At 40.7% G+C, this 18,039-nt stretch overlaps 1 protein-coding gene across 3 annotated transcripts in view; it reads right to left on the bottom strand.

The window, feature by feature from the left end:
- Nucleotides 1-4,667: 4,667 nt before the first annotated feature.
- Nucleotides 4,668-18,039, bottom strand: part of CERS3 (ceramide synthase 3) — a 45,843-nt gene continuing 32,471 nt past the window's right edge. For all 3 annotated transcript variants that reach the window (XM_085308605.1, XM_085308606.1, XM_085308608.1), the window contains one exon: nt 4,668-8,037. In XM_085308605.1, coding sequence (XP_085164731.1) covers nt 7,903-8,037 — 135 coding nt within the window. In that variant the 3' untranslated portion in view covers nt 4,668-7,902. The remainder of the gene's footprint in view (nt 8,038-18,039) is intronic.

The following is an 18,039-nucleotide window of genomic DNA, read 5'->3' as shown; positions in this document are numbered from 1 at the left end:
AAGCTCTTCTAGGACTCTAGGGGAGTCACAGGGAGTCAAGAAAAGCACAGAAACATCTTGGAGATTCAATGAAGCATGAGGCTTGCCCAACAGCTGGCAGTGAACCACAGGGTTATCACCACAGTTGCAGGTCCGTCAGCCTGGACTTGCTGCTAACCTGGCCTATGCCCAGCTGAATCCCTCCACATCCGCTCGCTRATGTACAAGGGACTTTCTAAAGGAGTGTAAGTACAGGCAAGTCTTCTGCCAAGATTTCCCAAATCACACTGCCTTCGTTCCTGCCATGGGAACTCACTGGCTGGGCTCAATCTGAAACTGCTGGTGCTCAGGGAAAGGGAGTTGTCCTGGCTACAAAAACTTCATTGCAGAGTCCAGGCAATGTCAGCCTCTGCTGCTTGGAAAGGGCCAATCCCCAGTACTACTGAGCTGCTGTCTTCCTTCTCCTCCACCTTGTCTTTGGGCTTTTCTGCCTAACCATGTTACTGCCTTGCTTTCTGGCTCTTGTGATTACGGTTCTGTGTTTAAAGTGTTGCTGTGTTGCCTCAGCCATCTTGCTCCAGGTTCTCTCTTTGCTCTCCTTCTCTGGCTCAGCAACCCTCTCACTCACTAAGATCAGTTATGATAACCACAGCTCATCATTCACCTCTTTCTGGAAAACTAGGCCTTGGATTGGACTTTAGCATCAGCAGCTCCATCTCTGCTGAGATTTTAAATGGAGCAGAAGGACTAGAGGCAGGCTGCTTGCTGAAAATGAAGCTGCTGATCAGGGAGGGACCACTTTSCTAGGGGTGCCTCTCAAGAGGAACGTGCCCAGTTTGGGCAGAGCTGGCTTCACATGAATGCCCTGCAGAGGGCAGGATCTTGTTTTACAGGGAGGGTTTTGCCCCAGGCCATAGAAGGAGGATGTGATGAGGCTGTGTACCACTCCTGATAGCTGGAGAATGGAGCTATTGCAGCTTGGTAGTACCATCCTGCTGCTTGTCATATTACCTGGTCACTTAAGGTCTGGAGCCAGTTCTCACAGGCATCATTGGAAAAGCTCCTGTAGATTTCAGTGCAAATTTGATCCCCTATTTCACTGCTCAACTCTTAGCATTTTAAACCAGCTTCTTTTGTGGTGGGAAAAATATGGACTTTTCACCACCTGAAGCAACTGCCTGGGAGCTCTTTCTTCCAACTGCAGCTCAAAGCACAGTAATATTCTATGGCTACAAGAACATGCTTCTTGMACCTAAAAGCTGCTGTAGCTAGAGTTTATACTTGTTATTCCACTTAATGTTTCTGACTTCGAAATGGCTGTGGAGTCTCCTCCGAATGCTTTATGGGGTAACACAACTCCAGAAGAACAGGGCTCTTTCCAGCTGAGTAAATAGAAGATATTTTCATAAATTTTAGGCCTATTGAAACATCAACATCATCATCCTACATGGATTGTTATGACTTTGTATTTGCAAAGTCATATGTTGAAGCTTAGACCTATGTTTTCAGCCTTGTCTTCTAATAAACTAGAAACTTCAAGTAATCCCACAGAGGGTACTTCAGTTAAATAAACTCTCAGAGCCCTACTTGAAGCTCTCTATGAAGATTACATTGCTTTGATCTCATCCATTTCCTTGACTGGGAATCCCATTCTTTGACAAGAGATTAATGTCATGACTTTACCTCCTTTTGCTGCTTAAGACCTTGACACACATGGATGACAGGATGGAAAGTGAAACTATTTTTTTTTTCCTACAGGAGTCCTCATTTCCTGGCCAATAATTTTTCCTACTCTGCCACCCCCCATCATGTTCCAACACTTTATGGAACTTTTGCTCTCATTTGTGGTCTACCAGACAGCTTGCACTTCAGCAGGCAAGTGTGCTACCCTGGCAGTATGTGCAAACGCTGCTGCTCCTTTGGAGTCAGAGCACAGATGGGGCATAGAGCAATCTCTGCTGATCAGATTAAGCAGCAATGCAGATGACCAAAACCTGTGGGTGGCAAATAAGATGGCAAACATGGGTCAGGCAGAGGGAATTCAAAGAAATGATCCAAAGTTGAATTAAGTTTGTCGTTCAAGGTGTGCCCAGCTCCAGCAGCACAGAGCTGCTGTTAGTTGTACATATCAATGACAAAAATATCTATAGAGTTGCAACAGGTCACGATAACACCTTTCTTCCAAAACATGCTTCAGAGCTTGAACCTATCTCTGTCTGTCTCCCAGCAGAGAGGGAGGATTACCTTGGTCTGGCAGTTGGTATCCATCTTGCAAGCACTTGGCACTGGCCGCTCTCAGAAACAGAAGATGCTGCTCTCACCTATAGACCTTATAGAAGTCTAGCAACTTCTATAAATCAAGTAGCATCATGCAGAAAATACAGAGCAAGAGTGAGAGAAAATGCTCCCTGTTGCAGAGCTGWGCTGTGGGAAGCAGCAGCTGGTGTTTAAGAGGGTCTTTCACACCTGTGTCTCCAAGAAAAGCCTGTGTGATAAGTTGGCAACCCCCCCCCCCCGACTTCTCTCTCATGCAGCCCTTCTCAGAAAGGGTCAGCTCCCTCTCTACAGAGCTGATGGCACGCAGGGTTGCCTTGCTGTCTGTCACACATTGGTAACCCTCTGTCCTCTACAGCATGAGTATGGGGTAGATTTTGTAAGCAGAAATCATGTTCTTAGTGGGAAAATGTATGCCTTTAGACAAGCCAGAGACATGTTTGTCTTCCTCAATTCTAGGTACCTACCTTGGACCTCTGTCTACCTTGGACAGTCTGTAGCTCAGACCCTAAGAAACAAAACCCCAGCTCTATATGGGATGGACAGAGCAGGAGGAAGCCCCATAAGCTACTGGGAAATAAAAACAGAGRAGGATATTTTTAGTGATTTTCAGCATGACCAATGAAACGAGCTCAGAGTAATTAATTCTCGGCTCATTTGCTGTTCCGTATAGAAAGGCTCCCCAGYTCTTGGGTGGCTAAGAGCCATCAAGCCGTCTCTCTGGCTTTTTAACAGCCAGGCTATGTTCTTATTCTCAGCATGGGCTTCCATTTCTGTCGGCTGATTATCTGTTTTTCTTCGAACCCACAGCTGGGGGAAGTACCTGTGGAGATGGTGTTTTTCTTTCTAAATCAGCAAGATTTTTTTTTATTCTTCACAGTTTGCAACTTGCTTGTAGCCAAAACTCACAGATCCCTGTTTGATTTGTTTTCTATCAATTCCATTCTTAGTCATGAGTTTTAAAAATGAATAAATTCAGGTGATAAAACCAAAGTTTTACCCCACCACGGTTCATTATTTGGGTTGTAACACCTTATTTCATGTTTGTGTGCAAAGAGAAGCCTGTGGGAAGAAACAGAAAGTCAGAACCTCAGTGATCTTCTTGACAAGAGAGACAGAAACGGAAAAAATAAGRAATACAGAACAGCTTTTTGGCTGACACAAATCATCATAGCTCTCATTTTCAATAGACCTTTTCCGCTTTTGCCAGCTTCAGATCCACATCTAATTTATCTGCAGTGTGCTGATGACTAGTCATTTAGGTAGCAGTCCCTGGGCAATCTAACTTTGTGGTGACACCTCAGACTATGTATGAACAGAAGCACTTCAGAAAAAAAACAGTTCTCTCTGTAATTGCATGTTRTTCAAACATTTCTCTAATACAGACAACTTCATAAGCAGTACTAATATGCACAACAAAAACAAATTAATGGCAATATAAAAATATGTTGGCTTTCTAAATGAGTAGCTCAAATTGTATGTAGGATCATTTATGAATATTTTTTCAAAACACAAATCTTGAATAATACAAATGATGGATAATGTATCCAATTTGGTTCCTCTCTGTTCATGAATTGTCTAGAAAAAGCAAGGATTTTTCTCAAATTTATCTGTGATTAAAACATTATTTGGCAAATGATTCTTTCTGCACTCTAAGAGTTAAGACACTTGGCCAGTCTGCACGGTGGTGGTGAACCTTGGTTTGCTCTATATTCTGTGATACTGTTCCTAATCTCTGACCTGCAAGGACAGAAAGCTCATTTATAACAATCACCACTACCTCTTAGAAGGGGGTAGGTCACCGAGTTGTCAGCCAGACCGGCACAAGATCAAGACTCTTCCTGAAAACTGGCTGGAAAGCCTTTCCTGTGCTGGGGAGAAAGGAGGCTGAGATGGGAATTCATTCCTGAACAGGCCCTTGCCATAAAGCCAGTGAGGGAATGGAAAGCAGAGCTGTTAACACTTGTTTGCTTGGACATTTTGGAAGAGGAGGGACTACTACAAGGTGGACCAGAAAGAAACCACAGGTCAAAGCCTGGAAGGAACAGGCATCTAGTCCAAAGTAGATGGTAAATTTAATAAAWGGTGTAGGGGCAGCATACTACACGCTGACAGAAATAACTGAACAAGATTCAGAGGAATTAAAGGGAACAGATCAGTTTCCACTGATTCTGACAGGACCGGGATTTCTTTTTCAGTCTATAATTCTATCTTAAGTATTTTGGCATGGTCAAAATGACATAGCAAAATCAAATGCACAGGGTCAAAACATTAAACCAGGACCTATTTTCTGATAGTGGTCAAAAAGATGCATTATAGTCTATCATTTGTAGTGATATGATTGTTATAAATGTTACGCACTTGCATTTTGAGACTTTTTCCAGTACAAAAYTATCACTGGATAAACTATGACTTCTGCCTGTCCTTTCAAATCTCACAAGTAAAATGCATTGTAAGTATATTAAAAAAAATGCTAAGGGCATTGAATAGACTCAAAATTTTGAAGCACCTTTTTTTTGCCTTTGAATGCCATTCATTTCTTTAACATGATTTTTGTTCCTCATAACCTCAGCTTCTTGCTTCTSAGTTTCTACCAGTGAACAGTGGAAAATGAAATACATGTAACTTTAGGAATTTAGTGTTAGCACAGGACACTTCATTCCTACTRTAACAATATGTTCCCACCTCTTTCTGTGATGGGTATATTTAGCCCCTCTGTGTGGTTTATGTTCAAAATTTTTAGATCTTGTGGCTTGGCTGCCCATGAGATTAAACCCCCCGAAGAACGGCCTTCCATAACCTACCTTCTGAACTCCTAAGTGCAATGTGATATATTTATTTGGYTGTTTACTGTACTAAGTATTAATCCTCACCTTCAGCAGATCATGAAAATTTTCTTCACATCTTCTTCTGTACTCACCTCCAGATTTGCCTTAACATGATATTTGTGAAGCTGTTTATCTGCCTTTTCCTTTAAGACCTTAGTTTTCAAATCTATATAGAACAACAGGTCTTATAATTATCTTGGATATCTGCAATTCAAAATCTTACTCAGGCAAAACTCCCTTTGAGTTAATTGGTTTCAATGGGAGACTTATCTGAGTAGGAAGGGCAAGATTTGGCCTCAACGAGACTATAAATTCCAGTGTAAAACTCTGTAGTTGTTCAGCGGCTCATTCCTGTGACAACGTCATCCTTTGTGTTTCTTTTCCTGAATTCCTTTCCTATTCATAGCAGAAAAGCTTTCTGGCATCAAAATCAAATGACAATGCCCTGGCCATATCCCAGAATCACTTTACATCTTGTAGAGAGCATCGTTGTCTCCCATGCTCTCAAAGGGAGTGTACAGCCTGCAAGATGTTGGGTGTCTACGTTTCGTTCGGAAAAGCCAGTTCTTTTCATGTAGGCAATAAATAGGCCCCAATAAGCAACTGTGACCCTGCCAAACTCACCACTTGCTCTAGATGATGTAATAAGTACTCACAGTTCCAATAAATCCACACTGCAGTATTTAAGGTATTCTCAACAGTTGTGTAAGGAAGCACAGTGCTATGCAGCACCTACCGAGGGAACTTCGCCCGCTCAGCCTGAGCGGTGCTGCCTAACTACAAGGACCCARCTTTGCAGATTTCCCCTCTTTTTTCAGAATGCTTTTACACCATACTCCTTTCTCCATGTAACTCTTTGTAGGAAAGCACAAACACTTGGAGTTCTGCATGGTCCAAAATTACTTAAAAGTTAATTTAATTAAAAAACTAAATGCAGCCTAATTCAACAGGCCATAGATCATATACAGAAATTTCCATACTGCTAGCCTCTATAGCAAAGTACTCCTACGGTTTCTTATAGCCACAAGGAAAACACATTTTTTCTTCATATCTGACATCCCCAACATTTCCCATTATTTCAAATGTTTCAGTTACTAAACTATATCTCCCTTTGCCAAGGAAATCTGGAGAAAAGAAGTCAGTCATATAGTGCTTCCTGTAGGTCATCAAGTTCCTGCCTGTGCAGCCTAAAGGGGAAAAGAGCTTTTCACAATCTAAAAGCTCTACACTGAGGGTATTTTAGAGCAGTCCCTGTGCTCTCTATCAAGCTACTGGATTTGGCACATTGGAAGATCTCGGCGACTGTAGAATCACGTGGACAACCTCTCACCTCTGAAACCTCTGACAAAAATCATTTAAGACCTTGTGAGTTAAATGCATCTAGAAATGAGATGGAAGCCACCCTGTTTAAAAGGACCAGGCTCACTATGGAAAGCCCCAGCAACTGAAGAGGCTGCTACACTCTGCACTAGCGTCAAAACCTGGATATTTTGGTAACAAAGCATCTCATGGATCTCAATGTAATAAAGAAAAAAGGTACAAAGCCTGCTAACTAATGCTAGAGGCATTTTTTGGTAAGAGGAGCTGGTATGATGTCCACTATTTCTCCACTTTTTAGAGCATAAACTAGGTTTGAGCCTCAGCCATGTACTAACATCCAAATTAGTCTCTAACTGATTCAGTATTAGCAAAAAGAGTAGAGAGAGAAATACAGATGCAGGTACTGACTGAATAGACAGCACTGATGATGTGGCATTTTTTGCTAGCCCTGCTCCACCCTCCTACCTCCCTCCCAGTAACCACAGACATGCAGTGAATATATAGGAACAACAAAACAGAATTTAGCAGATTCGCTTCTGAGAAGACAGTCATCCAGCACCATTTTGTGGGGAAAGGACCAAGTTAATTTTTAATCTTCTGGACWGCAGATACGTCCAGAGCAGAGGGACACTCAGCAGTACTTAAGGCAAATAAGTGCAAAAGAACCTGCGAGAAGACCTGATTTTCATTCACCTTGGCCAGGTCCTCCCTCTGTCCCCACTGCACCCACTGTTCAAGCACCAGAGTTAAGAGCTAAAATAACAGAGACTAAAGACATTTGTGGAACCTAGAGCTCAACTGAGAGTTGAGATTGAGTTTTGCTATTTTACAAGTCACCTTCTTGACTGGTAAATCTCAAAATACACTATTTGAACTATGTCATACAGTATATTTTGAAGAAAGGCTCTATACTTACACAGTGAAGCAAACTCTTCATAGGCAAATAGCCTCACTTCTTTCATGATAGCTTCCACTGGCCTCCAAGGAAAGAGAACCATGTCACATAAATAGTCTTTTTGATGAGGATGTAAACTAAAAAGTAAATACTAAAATACTAGTTTTTGACCACTGTGAAATTTTTCCCATGTAGAATAATTCTGGTTCTTAATGGTGTTCACACTACTTACTACTTAAAACAACTGTGAATGAAATTGCTTGGTAAAATACAGCTTAGATTGAAAAACTATGTTAGAATCAATGGGACACTAAATGATCTGACACTCCTGAGCTTTGACCTTGCTGAGCACTGTAAGAGTGGAATGATCAGCATGTTCCAGGTAGGTTTTCCAAACATGGAGAAATGGTTCAGAAACTAGGTGATTAACACATTTTGTCATGTTATGCAATTTTTCCCTCCCCTCTAAACTGGRCTTTTTTCCAGGTCCAGTAGCCAACAATAAATCAATCACAGTCTCTCATAAGCCTTTTGACTTAAGTTTTATMCTGTAGGTTGGTTTGAAAACAGACCAGAAACCACTGCAGGAGGTGAGACAGGAAGGGGCTAGTGGTGACTGCTGTTTAGGAGAGGATGCTTGCTCGACCCACAGCCATTCTTGTTGCCATTCTTTGTGGACTCCTCTTCATTATCTGTAAGTGAATCTTCTTCCTCTTCATCACTCCGGTCATCTTTCAAGTCCTAGGGGGAAGGAAGCACTGTGAACACATTTTATGTCGTGTTTGCTGTCAGATGAATTACAGAATTGCTATTATCAGTGCAGTAAAAACCTTTCAAAAAGGCCTACAGATGCCTAAAAAACCCAGTCGTTCATATCATTGTGAACTGTGTATCTGGATATTTATAGAGGCTTTTAAAAAACAACCAATTAATTTCATTAGTCAAATGCCCCATTGCTATTACAAGGTGAAAAGATGGTGCATAAAAGTTCCAGAAAATAAGACATTCTCCCTTCTTGGAAATTCTTCATTGTCCTCTGAAGACATGAAACTCCTCTCTCCTCCATTTGCCTCAGTGAAAAATATGCAAAAGGGAAGAAATCAAAGGGGAGCTGTAAAAACACTAGACAGTATCAGAACTGCCATCCAAAGCCACCTCCTAAGAAGACAGGGGCTGACATCCAAGAAGAGGCCAGCTAGCAACACTTTAATCTTGTGGAGCCCAACATTCTTTAGACAAAATTTTCTCTAGGACCTTGGCCCAGACACTTGACCTCTTCTGCCTTGTTTCCACTTTCAATTGTAAAGTTGCGAGTAACCCCTGGGTGCTGTGAGATTAACAATTGTGAAGTACAGGGGAGATGAAAAGAACATTGTATAATTGCTAAATATGATGAATACACTAGCTAAAACATAGGATTTGAGAGGCTGCCTGCTTCTGACAGGTGTAAGCTAAACAGTGACTGGTTGTGCCAGCAACTCCTGGTATTACCTTCGCTCAGAGAGACTTACTGACCGTAAAATATTCTTCTCTACTGGTGATGTATACATCACGTCAACATTTGCAAAGGGAAGATCATGTTCTCATCCAGCTGTGGTCTTGGGTATATCACCCAGTCAGAATGACTGCTAAGGGAACTGCCGGGGAGGAGGCCATGGCTGCTTCATTAGCAGGAATGAAAGGGGGTCAGAAGGACAATCTCACCTCAAGAACATCCCTTCCCAGCAATGTAGAAACAGTTTCTAATATTTGGCGGTTATTCTTCATAGCTAAACAGTCAAACATGGCGGTGTCTAATGAATGTTTCTACCATGCAGAGACAATATTGTGTCCACATAGATATTTCACTGTAGTTAGGTGGAGATAAAACAATTCTGTACTATGCAGGACAGTGAATAAAATCTAATATTGCTCTCTCTTATTTCTCAAGTCCTACAGGTCCTACAATGCATTCAGGAGTTTGGTCAAAAAATGAAGGCTTTGGCATTAAAATCAAAAAGTCTCTATTTCTCTTTCGGTGCAACAAGCTTAGAAGAGCAGTACCTGCGCATAACGACTTTGTGTACCAGCTGATGGTCTCCTACACAAACTCAAGGTAGGATGCTCTAGTAAGAGACTGCAAATAGAATAAACACTTCCTTCTGCCTAAGTGGATGATTGAGAATGGAAAGGAGATCAAAGGAGGCACAAAAGAAACTTCCCCCACCTCCTGCTGTTTCCTGAGCCAGAATTGGCTTCTATGTGTTTAAGCAGCCCACACTGAATTTCTGTTCTAGTGACTTTTCCAGTCTTCCCTAGATCCCATGTAGAGTACACACAGCACTGCAGGGCAAAAAAGTTGCATGCTAACTACATGCTGCAGAAAGCACATCCTCTTGTTTGCTTTGAGCTTAGAACCAGAGTGACTTGCATGATATTCACTAGTTCTTGTGCTGGAAGAGACGGCCAACAGTCATTCCCTCTCCACCATCTCATGGTTTTATAGACAGCCCCTTTCCTCCTAGGCTGGAATTTAAAGCTGAGGTCTTCACACTTTGAGGCTGACAATTTACCTAGTAGCACATGTGTGTCTAGGTCTTATGGGGACATTTCGTGATGCAAGGGTGTTTGGACTCCAGGACAGTGTCTCCTACSATCAGCTAAGGGTAACCTGAGGCTTTTCTTCTTAACAGAACATGTTCCCTCCAGAGCTGTGCCCCTACAGTCAAGCCGGGGACCATTCCTTTGCTCATAAATCTGTTTTTCTTGTCATCTGTCTGAACTTCAATTAAGCAGGCACAGGCTGCACACTCTTCCTGCTCCAGGAGCATGTGCTAATGTCAGTGATGAGATGAGAAACCCATGGTCTCTGCCCACCCTGTATCTGCTCTCTGAATGCACTGACAATTGCACTCGCAGCCTGCTATTCTGGGGTCTTTCTTCAGCACCAAATTTAAACAGAGAAAATAAATGACAGCTCAGTAATTACTCATCCAATTGCAATCTCATACTCCCTTTATATGTTACATTTCAACAAGATGTATAGGGTTAGAAAGAAAATCAAAACTAAACTCTTTCTCATCAGAAATTATAAACTTCCTGGAGCTTTTATTTTGCCTTTTCCCTAACAACATATAAAGAGTATCAAAACAAACAAATCTTACTGTAAATACTGTAAAATAAACTTGGCATCCCATCAGTTAGAGAAAAGGAAAGACAGCCCTTCCCACACAAACAATTTATGAGGTTCTGCCTCTTTCAGATCACCTCTCTCRCTCCTGTTAGTTTTGGGATTTGTATTTACAGATAAAGACAAATGTTTTGGGAGGTCACTTTTTTGCCACCAGAAATGTTTCAGAAACAAATGCAAATCAAACTTGAGTACAGGGTCTGATACAGAGTCTGTTGGACTCATGGGAAATATCCTCATGTTCTTGAACAGTCTCTGGATGAGGCTGCAAATGTGGGGAGCAAAGCAGGAAGGAGCGCTTTTGTTCCCAGTCTGAAGAGGCCTAGAGACAGTGAAGTTCCTGAGTGCGTATTTCATTCTGAGCGTCTCATTATGCCCCACAGAGGTTGTTGGTTGGCTCAAGCACCTGCTGAAGACTAGTGGGTGATCTGCTTTGCTTTGAGCAACAGCTGATATGTGGCATCAATTCCTGTTTCCTATAGGAATGGATTGGCATTTACAGCATGGAACTGGAAGCTCAGATATAATCTTTTTGTCAGTTTTAATGCTATGAAGTTACGTGCTGTGATAAAAGGCACTATCTGCAATAATTTAAATACATGTGAATGTTACCGTCCAGGATATTACAAATCTCTGCATTTGAGATAATGTCTTACATATTTCAAGGAGCAGGGGTTAAATTTCTTTGTGATCTGAAGCAACCATTACAAAGCAAATTTGCTTAATTCTGGGCACTGCTTCTGAAATCTTGATATTGATCTAGAAGAAATGCTGCTGAATCAAATCTATTTTGTTATCTTCCTAATCATGAACCTGCTTTGGGACTAAATTCTTTGAAAAATCCTTCCTTCAGAAGAGTCTGGCCATTTTTATCCAACTTGTTTAAGTGACTGGAATGCAAAGTGAAGACAGGGCAGACCTTAAACAGCAGTAGCTTCATCTGTAACTAGAAAACAAAACAAATCTGTCCTTGCAAGCTGTTTACAATAGACTATTATAAATATATTAAGATATCGTAAGTTTGTGCATCTGTTAACTTTGACCTTCTAAGAATGACAAATAATATGACACTTCTAGGGTTTTCCCTACTTTAATGCCAAGATGTTTTCTGTGACCCCTGCACATCATATATTATAATTCTGCTCTCCAACCCAAAGGCTCTGCTTTTACTGTCCCTGAGCAATGACAGATGATTATGCTATCAAAAACACAAGAGCTGGAAAACTGTAAATGCAACAACTGAGGCCATCATTAATTCTCAATCTTTTGGTTTAATGGTATCAACTGCATTTATTATACTTCAGAAGGTTTAGGGTAACAGACAAAATGGATGCCTATATTTTATGTTCTGGATGACTAACCAATTTAATCTTTCTAAGTGGATGAATGGTTTCAAGGTTTATGAGAAGCAACACTAATGCTATAAAGTCTTCARGAGAGCTATTTGTAGTGAGGCCAAAGCCGCAAACTTTTATAATCTTTTTTCCTTTTGTTTAACCCTTCCACCTGCTGCTCAGTCTGCTTCTTTTAGTTAAATGAACTGAATTTGTTAAGGTAGTTTTGGCTTCTTGCATTTCCCTGCTGTTAGAATTAGTATCATTCAAGCCATTTGCACCACATCTTCTTACATGAACGGTAAAGGAGCTTCAACAGGGAGGAAGGGCCTGATTAAATCATATGTGCAATATCTTAATAACATTGATTTCAGTTGAATCTGTTCCCTATCTTTGCCAACATGAGAATGAGGTCTAATCTGTTCATCTAAGGGAAAGAAAGACTTCCTTTCTCACCAAATTCTCATTGAAAGAGAGAAGAGAAGGAGAAGGAGAAGAGAACAAGAGAGATATGAGTAAATTATTTGCAGGCTAATATATGTCACTTTCATCATCCAGTTTGACTTCTTGCATAACACACAATATGACCCAGTTGTGCTTGTACTGATGCAAGGTATCAGGCTAACAACCTACACATCTTGCACAGGAAGGCACTCGCATGTCATGTTTGAAGACATCAAGAGAAGGCAAATCCACTATCCTCCTTAAAAGTTTTCTTCTAATTGTAGTATTGCAGAATATTAAATATTCTTCAGTATTTAGTTAGCCAAACACAAAAACTAGTCTGAATCAACAGAGTTTAGAATTGAGCCTTTGACTCTTGTCATGGTTTCCTGTAAATTAAAAAGCACTTATCATGCTGCCTTTTCTCCATTTTGCAGAGTCTCTGGACCAATGGCAGCCGTAACTAYGCCACATCCAGGGCAGCTAGATAGGACAGCCATGTATGTGCCAGACTAACTTCGGTGTTACTTCAGTGGAACTTTGGTTGCATTCGTTTTAACACAATAATCATTATTCATGTTTTTGCTCACTGTCTATTCTAGACATGGTTATAATGAGAGTCATTATTTCAGCAGGGTGGAATTGACTTCCGTGCTCACTTCGGCATTTGCGAGGCTAAAAAAACATGAATTATAAAATATCAAAGATTGTAAGTTGTCAGTAACTGAACTGAGATCAGTGCAATTCCTCCTTACCTTTCCAGAGAAAATGCCACAGTTTTGGCACATAAACAAATCACAACGTCAGTACCAGCTTCTGCCCTGACMGTACCACTCAGAATCCACATCATCATGCAGGCTAACCTAGTATTTAGACAGAGCTATACCTTCAYTGGAGCTGCTGGCTACACTCTAATCATACTCATACTGTTGTAACCACGTCTGTTTGGGTGTTACCACTTTTTAACTCTACCTCCATAATCACAGCTGACTCAGTGCATCACAGCTTAGTCCATTCATTGCCCAGATAACAGAGCCCTCACGTTGCAAAACGTGACATCAGCCAGCTCATCATAAGTTGACCCTGAAAATCACCCTGCACCRGAGATGAGCTGGGTCATACGCTCACACAGGAACACACTGCTGTAATTCATATATGCCACCGAAGACGCATTTTGCATTTCTTTCATTATTGTTCCATGTATGGATTACGACTGTGTAGCTGTACATGACCACAGAACCCACAAGTAGCCTCTTGCACGTCATAGACACAGGGAAAACCAGGGCGCTTTCATGAAGATAGTAGGGTTTAAGGACCTACATTTGGGCCTTTTAAGGTAAGTGTAATTTACCTCACACAATTAGCTGGTTTCTTTCTGCTAGGAATATGTAAGGACAATTCATAGCTAAATCTGGAACTTTAATTATGTGTTTTCTGATTTAGTGAAATTTAGATTTGGGGATTTTTAAATATTTATTTTATCCTTAAATTGGAATTGCCTGACTTTTAAATATATCTTCCATTACAATTAGAATGCCTCAAATCTTGTGCCTTAATTCTACTTTGAGAATATTTTCATTTAAACATCTATATACCTATTGACTAGATCTTGATTTTTCAATGTAAAGTCAATAAATTCCACAGCACCTGCACACATGGAAAAAGCTTGCAGTACAAAGATGAAAGCTATTAGCCAGGTCAGCAACCACTGACTCAAATAAAAGAGATAATAAACACGAGAGATAATAAAAAGTGAGTCCAAATAGATAGAAGGGGGTACTTTTCTAACAAATAGTACTATAAAGTTGATGAACCTCTGAGTTCAACATGTTTAGTTCAACATGAATAATTCAACTCAGCTGACATATGTCCAGCTATGTCTTTTCTTTTCTGTGGAGACCAAGTAATATATATTTGGATTCAAGCAAACTGTTCTAAATTTCCAGCCTGTAAGATTTTATCAGAAAATATATTTTCCTTTTTAGCCTATGCACACTAGTCAGCATAAATAATGTCAATCTTCAGTGGAAGATGTGCTGTCAGACTTTGATTTCTACAGCTTTTAAATGAAGATGCAGACTCTCTAGACTAACTATACTGGATCTCTTGTGGCCAAAACTCCTTTTATTGCATCTCCCCCTTCTATGGAATATCCATTCCCCAAGTTTCCCATCGGGAGTTTTCCAAGGGCACTCAGAGAAGATGTGTGAAAGACAAAAGAAAAGTCACACTAATTCCACAAATATTGAAAAGAGTAACCTCATAAAACTAGATGTCACTGTTAGAATACGTCCCTGATTTCAACCGAAGGAATAAATTTAATCTCAGAAAATATCACTTGCATTATCACTCAGCATAACACATCTGTAACTGGAGCTATAATACCTTGACTGTTCAGAAGAAATAAATCATTGTTTACAGTTAATCAAGTGCTCTGTGGTTTCAATAAAGTCTGCTAGCTGTGTTATTGAAATCCACTAACTAAACCTTGCACTCAAGTGTATGAGGCTTTACGATAATGTCAAAAGCCCAGGAGGTACTGAGTGAGTCATAATGTCCCACTGCTTTTTGAATTATTCCAATTTTAAATCCACAGTTGGCAAAGAAACAAAGAACAGTATAATAAGCATTTGATGCTGTTCTGTATAGTGAACTTTTTTTTACCCTAGGACAGAACTCGCATTAAGCCAAGGAGTTCAGTGTTATGAACCTTTATCAGAACATGCAATTTTAGTCCTTCTAAATGCTTTTTGGCTACAAAACAGATGATCAAGCACTCACGCTTTTCTTACTTAGCAAAGTATGATACTGCACTTGGGCTGAATGCTTTGAAACACCGTTACTGCTACAGAATGTGCTCACAGAAGCCTTATAGCACTATGAATCTAGCCTGAAACTGCAAGTGTAAAACTACAGAAAACAGGCACTTCTCTCCTACATATTAGGTCTATTTAAGGCACTTATCCCTCTGCTTTCACTGTTAGGAGGCATTCTGCTCCTTGCACGATACACCTAAAGGTTTACCCCCATAAAACAAAATACCAAACCAATTTTCAAATCAAATAYTTAACAACTGTCTTTTCATTTCACATTCATATCAGTATATATAWGACCTAAAATTGTTTCAATACAGCATTTCTAACCCCCTGATGTCTAGGCTGGATACAGAGTACTTCAAGAAGTAGCTAGTGAGCAAAGTTTATTAAGTAGCATTAGAAGTTCCTAAGATTTTTGTTTCAGGCACCCGGGCGGGGGGGGGGGGGCACGGTTATTGCAGCTAAGTTCAACCTTCTAAAAGTTAAGTATCTACTCAAAGGTCACCTAGGATCTCTCTAGGACCTGTTCTGTAACCAACAGAAAGAGAAAACAAGGTCCCCAGGGGGGGACCTGTCCCACCACTGGTGAGGTGGCAATGCTGGACACAGCAAATTAATCGCTGAAGAAATTCCAGCCTCTCTTCTTCCACTCACTGCAGAGGGACCCCGTATCTTGAGCAAGATGCAGCCTTTAGCCAGCTAAAGTTAGGTGAGACAAACCCACCCTCACGTGCTGCATATCCATCACTGCATCACTGCCTAGAGCAAAAAAAAATAGCTCCACAATTAAAACAAGCACATCTAGTCATTCCCTACGTTTTATGCTCATGGTCATTACATTTAATCCTTCTTGCTCCAAGTGACTTCTTGGAAGTTAGCTAACCCTCTTATTATAATCCTTTGTCAGTGATGAATACTGGCAAAATATCAAAATTATGTACAGATATATAGTGGATGGTCAAAAGAGACTCTTTTTCTTCTTTTCTTTTTTTTTCTTTTTCTTTTTTTTTCTTTTTACGAGCACGGTCAAAGGTTTTTAGAAGTGTGTTTCAGAGCAGAGGTTGCTCCTGTTAGGATTTCCTGCTTCATTCTCACATTATAGGGATTATAGAGCACTCCTAGGTCTACCTAGGGAAACATGTTTTCTTTAAATGCAAGATAGAACCATTTCCTTTGTCAATTGAAATTAATCTACAAYTAACTAACAGTAATTCAGACATATCTCTTCGTTTTTAAAAAATCTTGATTCAACAGACTGCAGTACTTCCCCCCTTTCAGAGGGAATCCCTCTGAAAGGCTGAGAATTGCTCATCCYGTAGGAAAAAACACAAACCTCTGCAGCATATATTGAAAATAGTAAATGGAGGGATCAGAAACTTTTATAGGAGACTGAGGGTTTGTTCTGTGGACTGATTTTTGGCAATTGAAAAAATAAATACATATGCACACTATTTATAGATATATATAAATCAATATAAAATATAAACATATACAGAGAGAGAGATAGAGAGTTTTTATATAGGTGCATATATATAAAATAGCAACAAATGGAACATTTCATAAATAGCCTGCCAGAAAATTAAAAGATATGAGCAGTTAACAAGGGAAGCCAGAAGTACTGTCAGCAAATACCCTTCTGTGGACAGCAAGGTAAATCAATGAATTGGAAAGCAAAAATTTGACCAGCATCTGTCTTTTATCTGAGTTAGCAATCTTCACATAAAGAGAATTCATTTAGGTCAGGAATTTACTAAAAGTAACGCTGCCTTGTGCCAGACACACACACGCAGAGCGCGGGGTGGGGGTGGCTGTTTGGCCGGAGCTATTGCTGGTGAAAAGTAGCGCAATYCCGTTGGCTTGGAGCGGAGCCCTGCTCATTTATACCAGCTGAGAGCCTGGCCTCGCATCAACACGCAGTTCTCAGTCCTACCGAACTGGCCGGGGCRGGAAGCTTCACTTTCACGATTACATATAGTTCTGATTTTCTATTCTCAGAGGCAGTGGTCATCTACAGCTCCTGCCGAAGTCAAACTCAGCAACTTTGGGAACATCAGACTAACTAAACGATTTTTATGCAGTGCATAAAAGCCTCGTTTATGGCACAGCTAATATAAGAAGCAGAGGGAGCATCCACACACCCAGTTTGTTGGAATTCGGCCAAGGGACCGAGTCTGCTCTTGCACAGCCCTGTGCGCGCAGGGCTGCGCTTTGTCCTAACACTCCTGCCCCAGCATGCATTTGCAAGCCCACCTGTTCCAATCAGATGCTCAGGAATAAATTTCCTCAGTTTCTCATTAATTCCTTCCTCCATAATGATCATAATGGTCCTTAACTCAATTTTTTCTAAACTTTAACTGACATTTATATAATATTTAAGGCTTCTCAAGTGAAAGATGGTGTAGAATTATGGATATTTTTAACAGAGTTGGTTTACAAAAAATCAGAATTCCAATAAAAAATATCATTGCTGTTTTGAAACCCGAGAAGCACATTTTAGTGTATAGTATAACGCACCTCCCTGGAAGCCATTGTTCAGATGCTTATCCCCTTCCATAATCTGGAGTAAGAAGTAGAGATGTAAACAGTAATCTGCCTTCTAACTTGCAGGGCCAGGAAGTGAGCTGATGGAGGCAAAGGAAAGGCAACGGGCACAAACTGAAACACAGGAAGTTCCACCTGAATTTTTCACAGGGAAAAACTTTCCTGTGAGGGTGACGGAGCACTGGACCAGGTTGCCCAGAGAGGTTGTGGAGTCTCCTTCTCTGGAGATAGTCAAAACCCGCCTGGATGCGATCCTGTGCAACATGCTCTAGGTGACCCTGCTTGAGCAGGGGAGTAGGACTAGATGATCTTCAGAGGTCCCTTCTGACCTCAACCATTCTGTGATTCTGTGAAAACAGACAGTGCTCTTGGACGAGAATATGACATTTGTGCTGCAGAGAAGAACTGCTGGGTTTTCCTCTCTGAGCCCCACAGACTT

Source organism: Rhea americana, unplaced genomic scaffold (assembly GCF_003343005.1).
Source record: "Rhea americana isolate MKP2758 unplaced genomic scaffold, rheAme1 scaffold_28, whole genome shotgun sequence".
Taxonomy (NCBI): Eukaryota; Metazoa; Chordata; class Aves; order Rheiformes; family Rheidae; genus Rhea; species Rhea americana.
The sequence above is the reverse complement of the archived record's forward strand: the minus strand, read 5'-3'. Positions and strand labels throughout refer to the sequence as shown.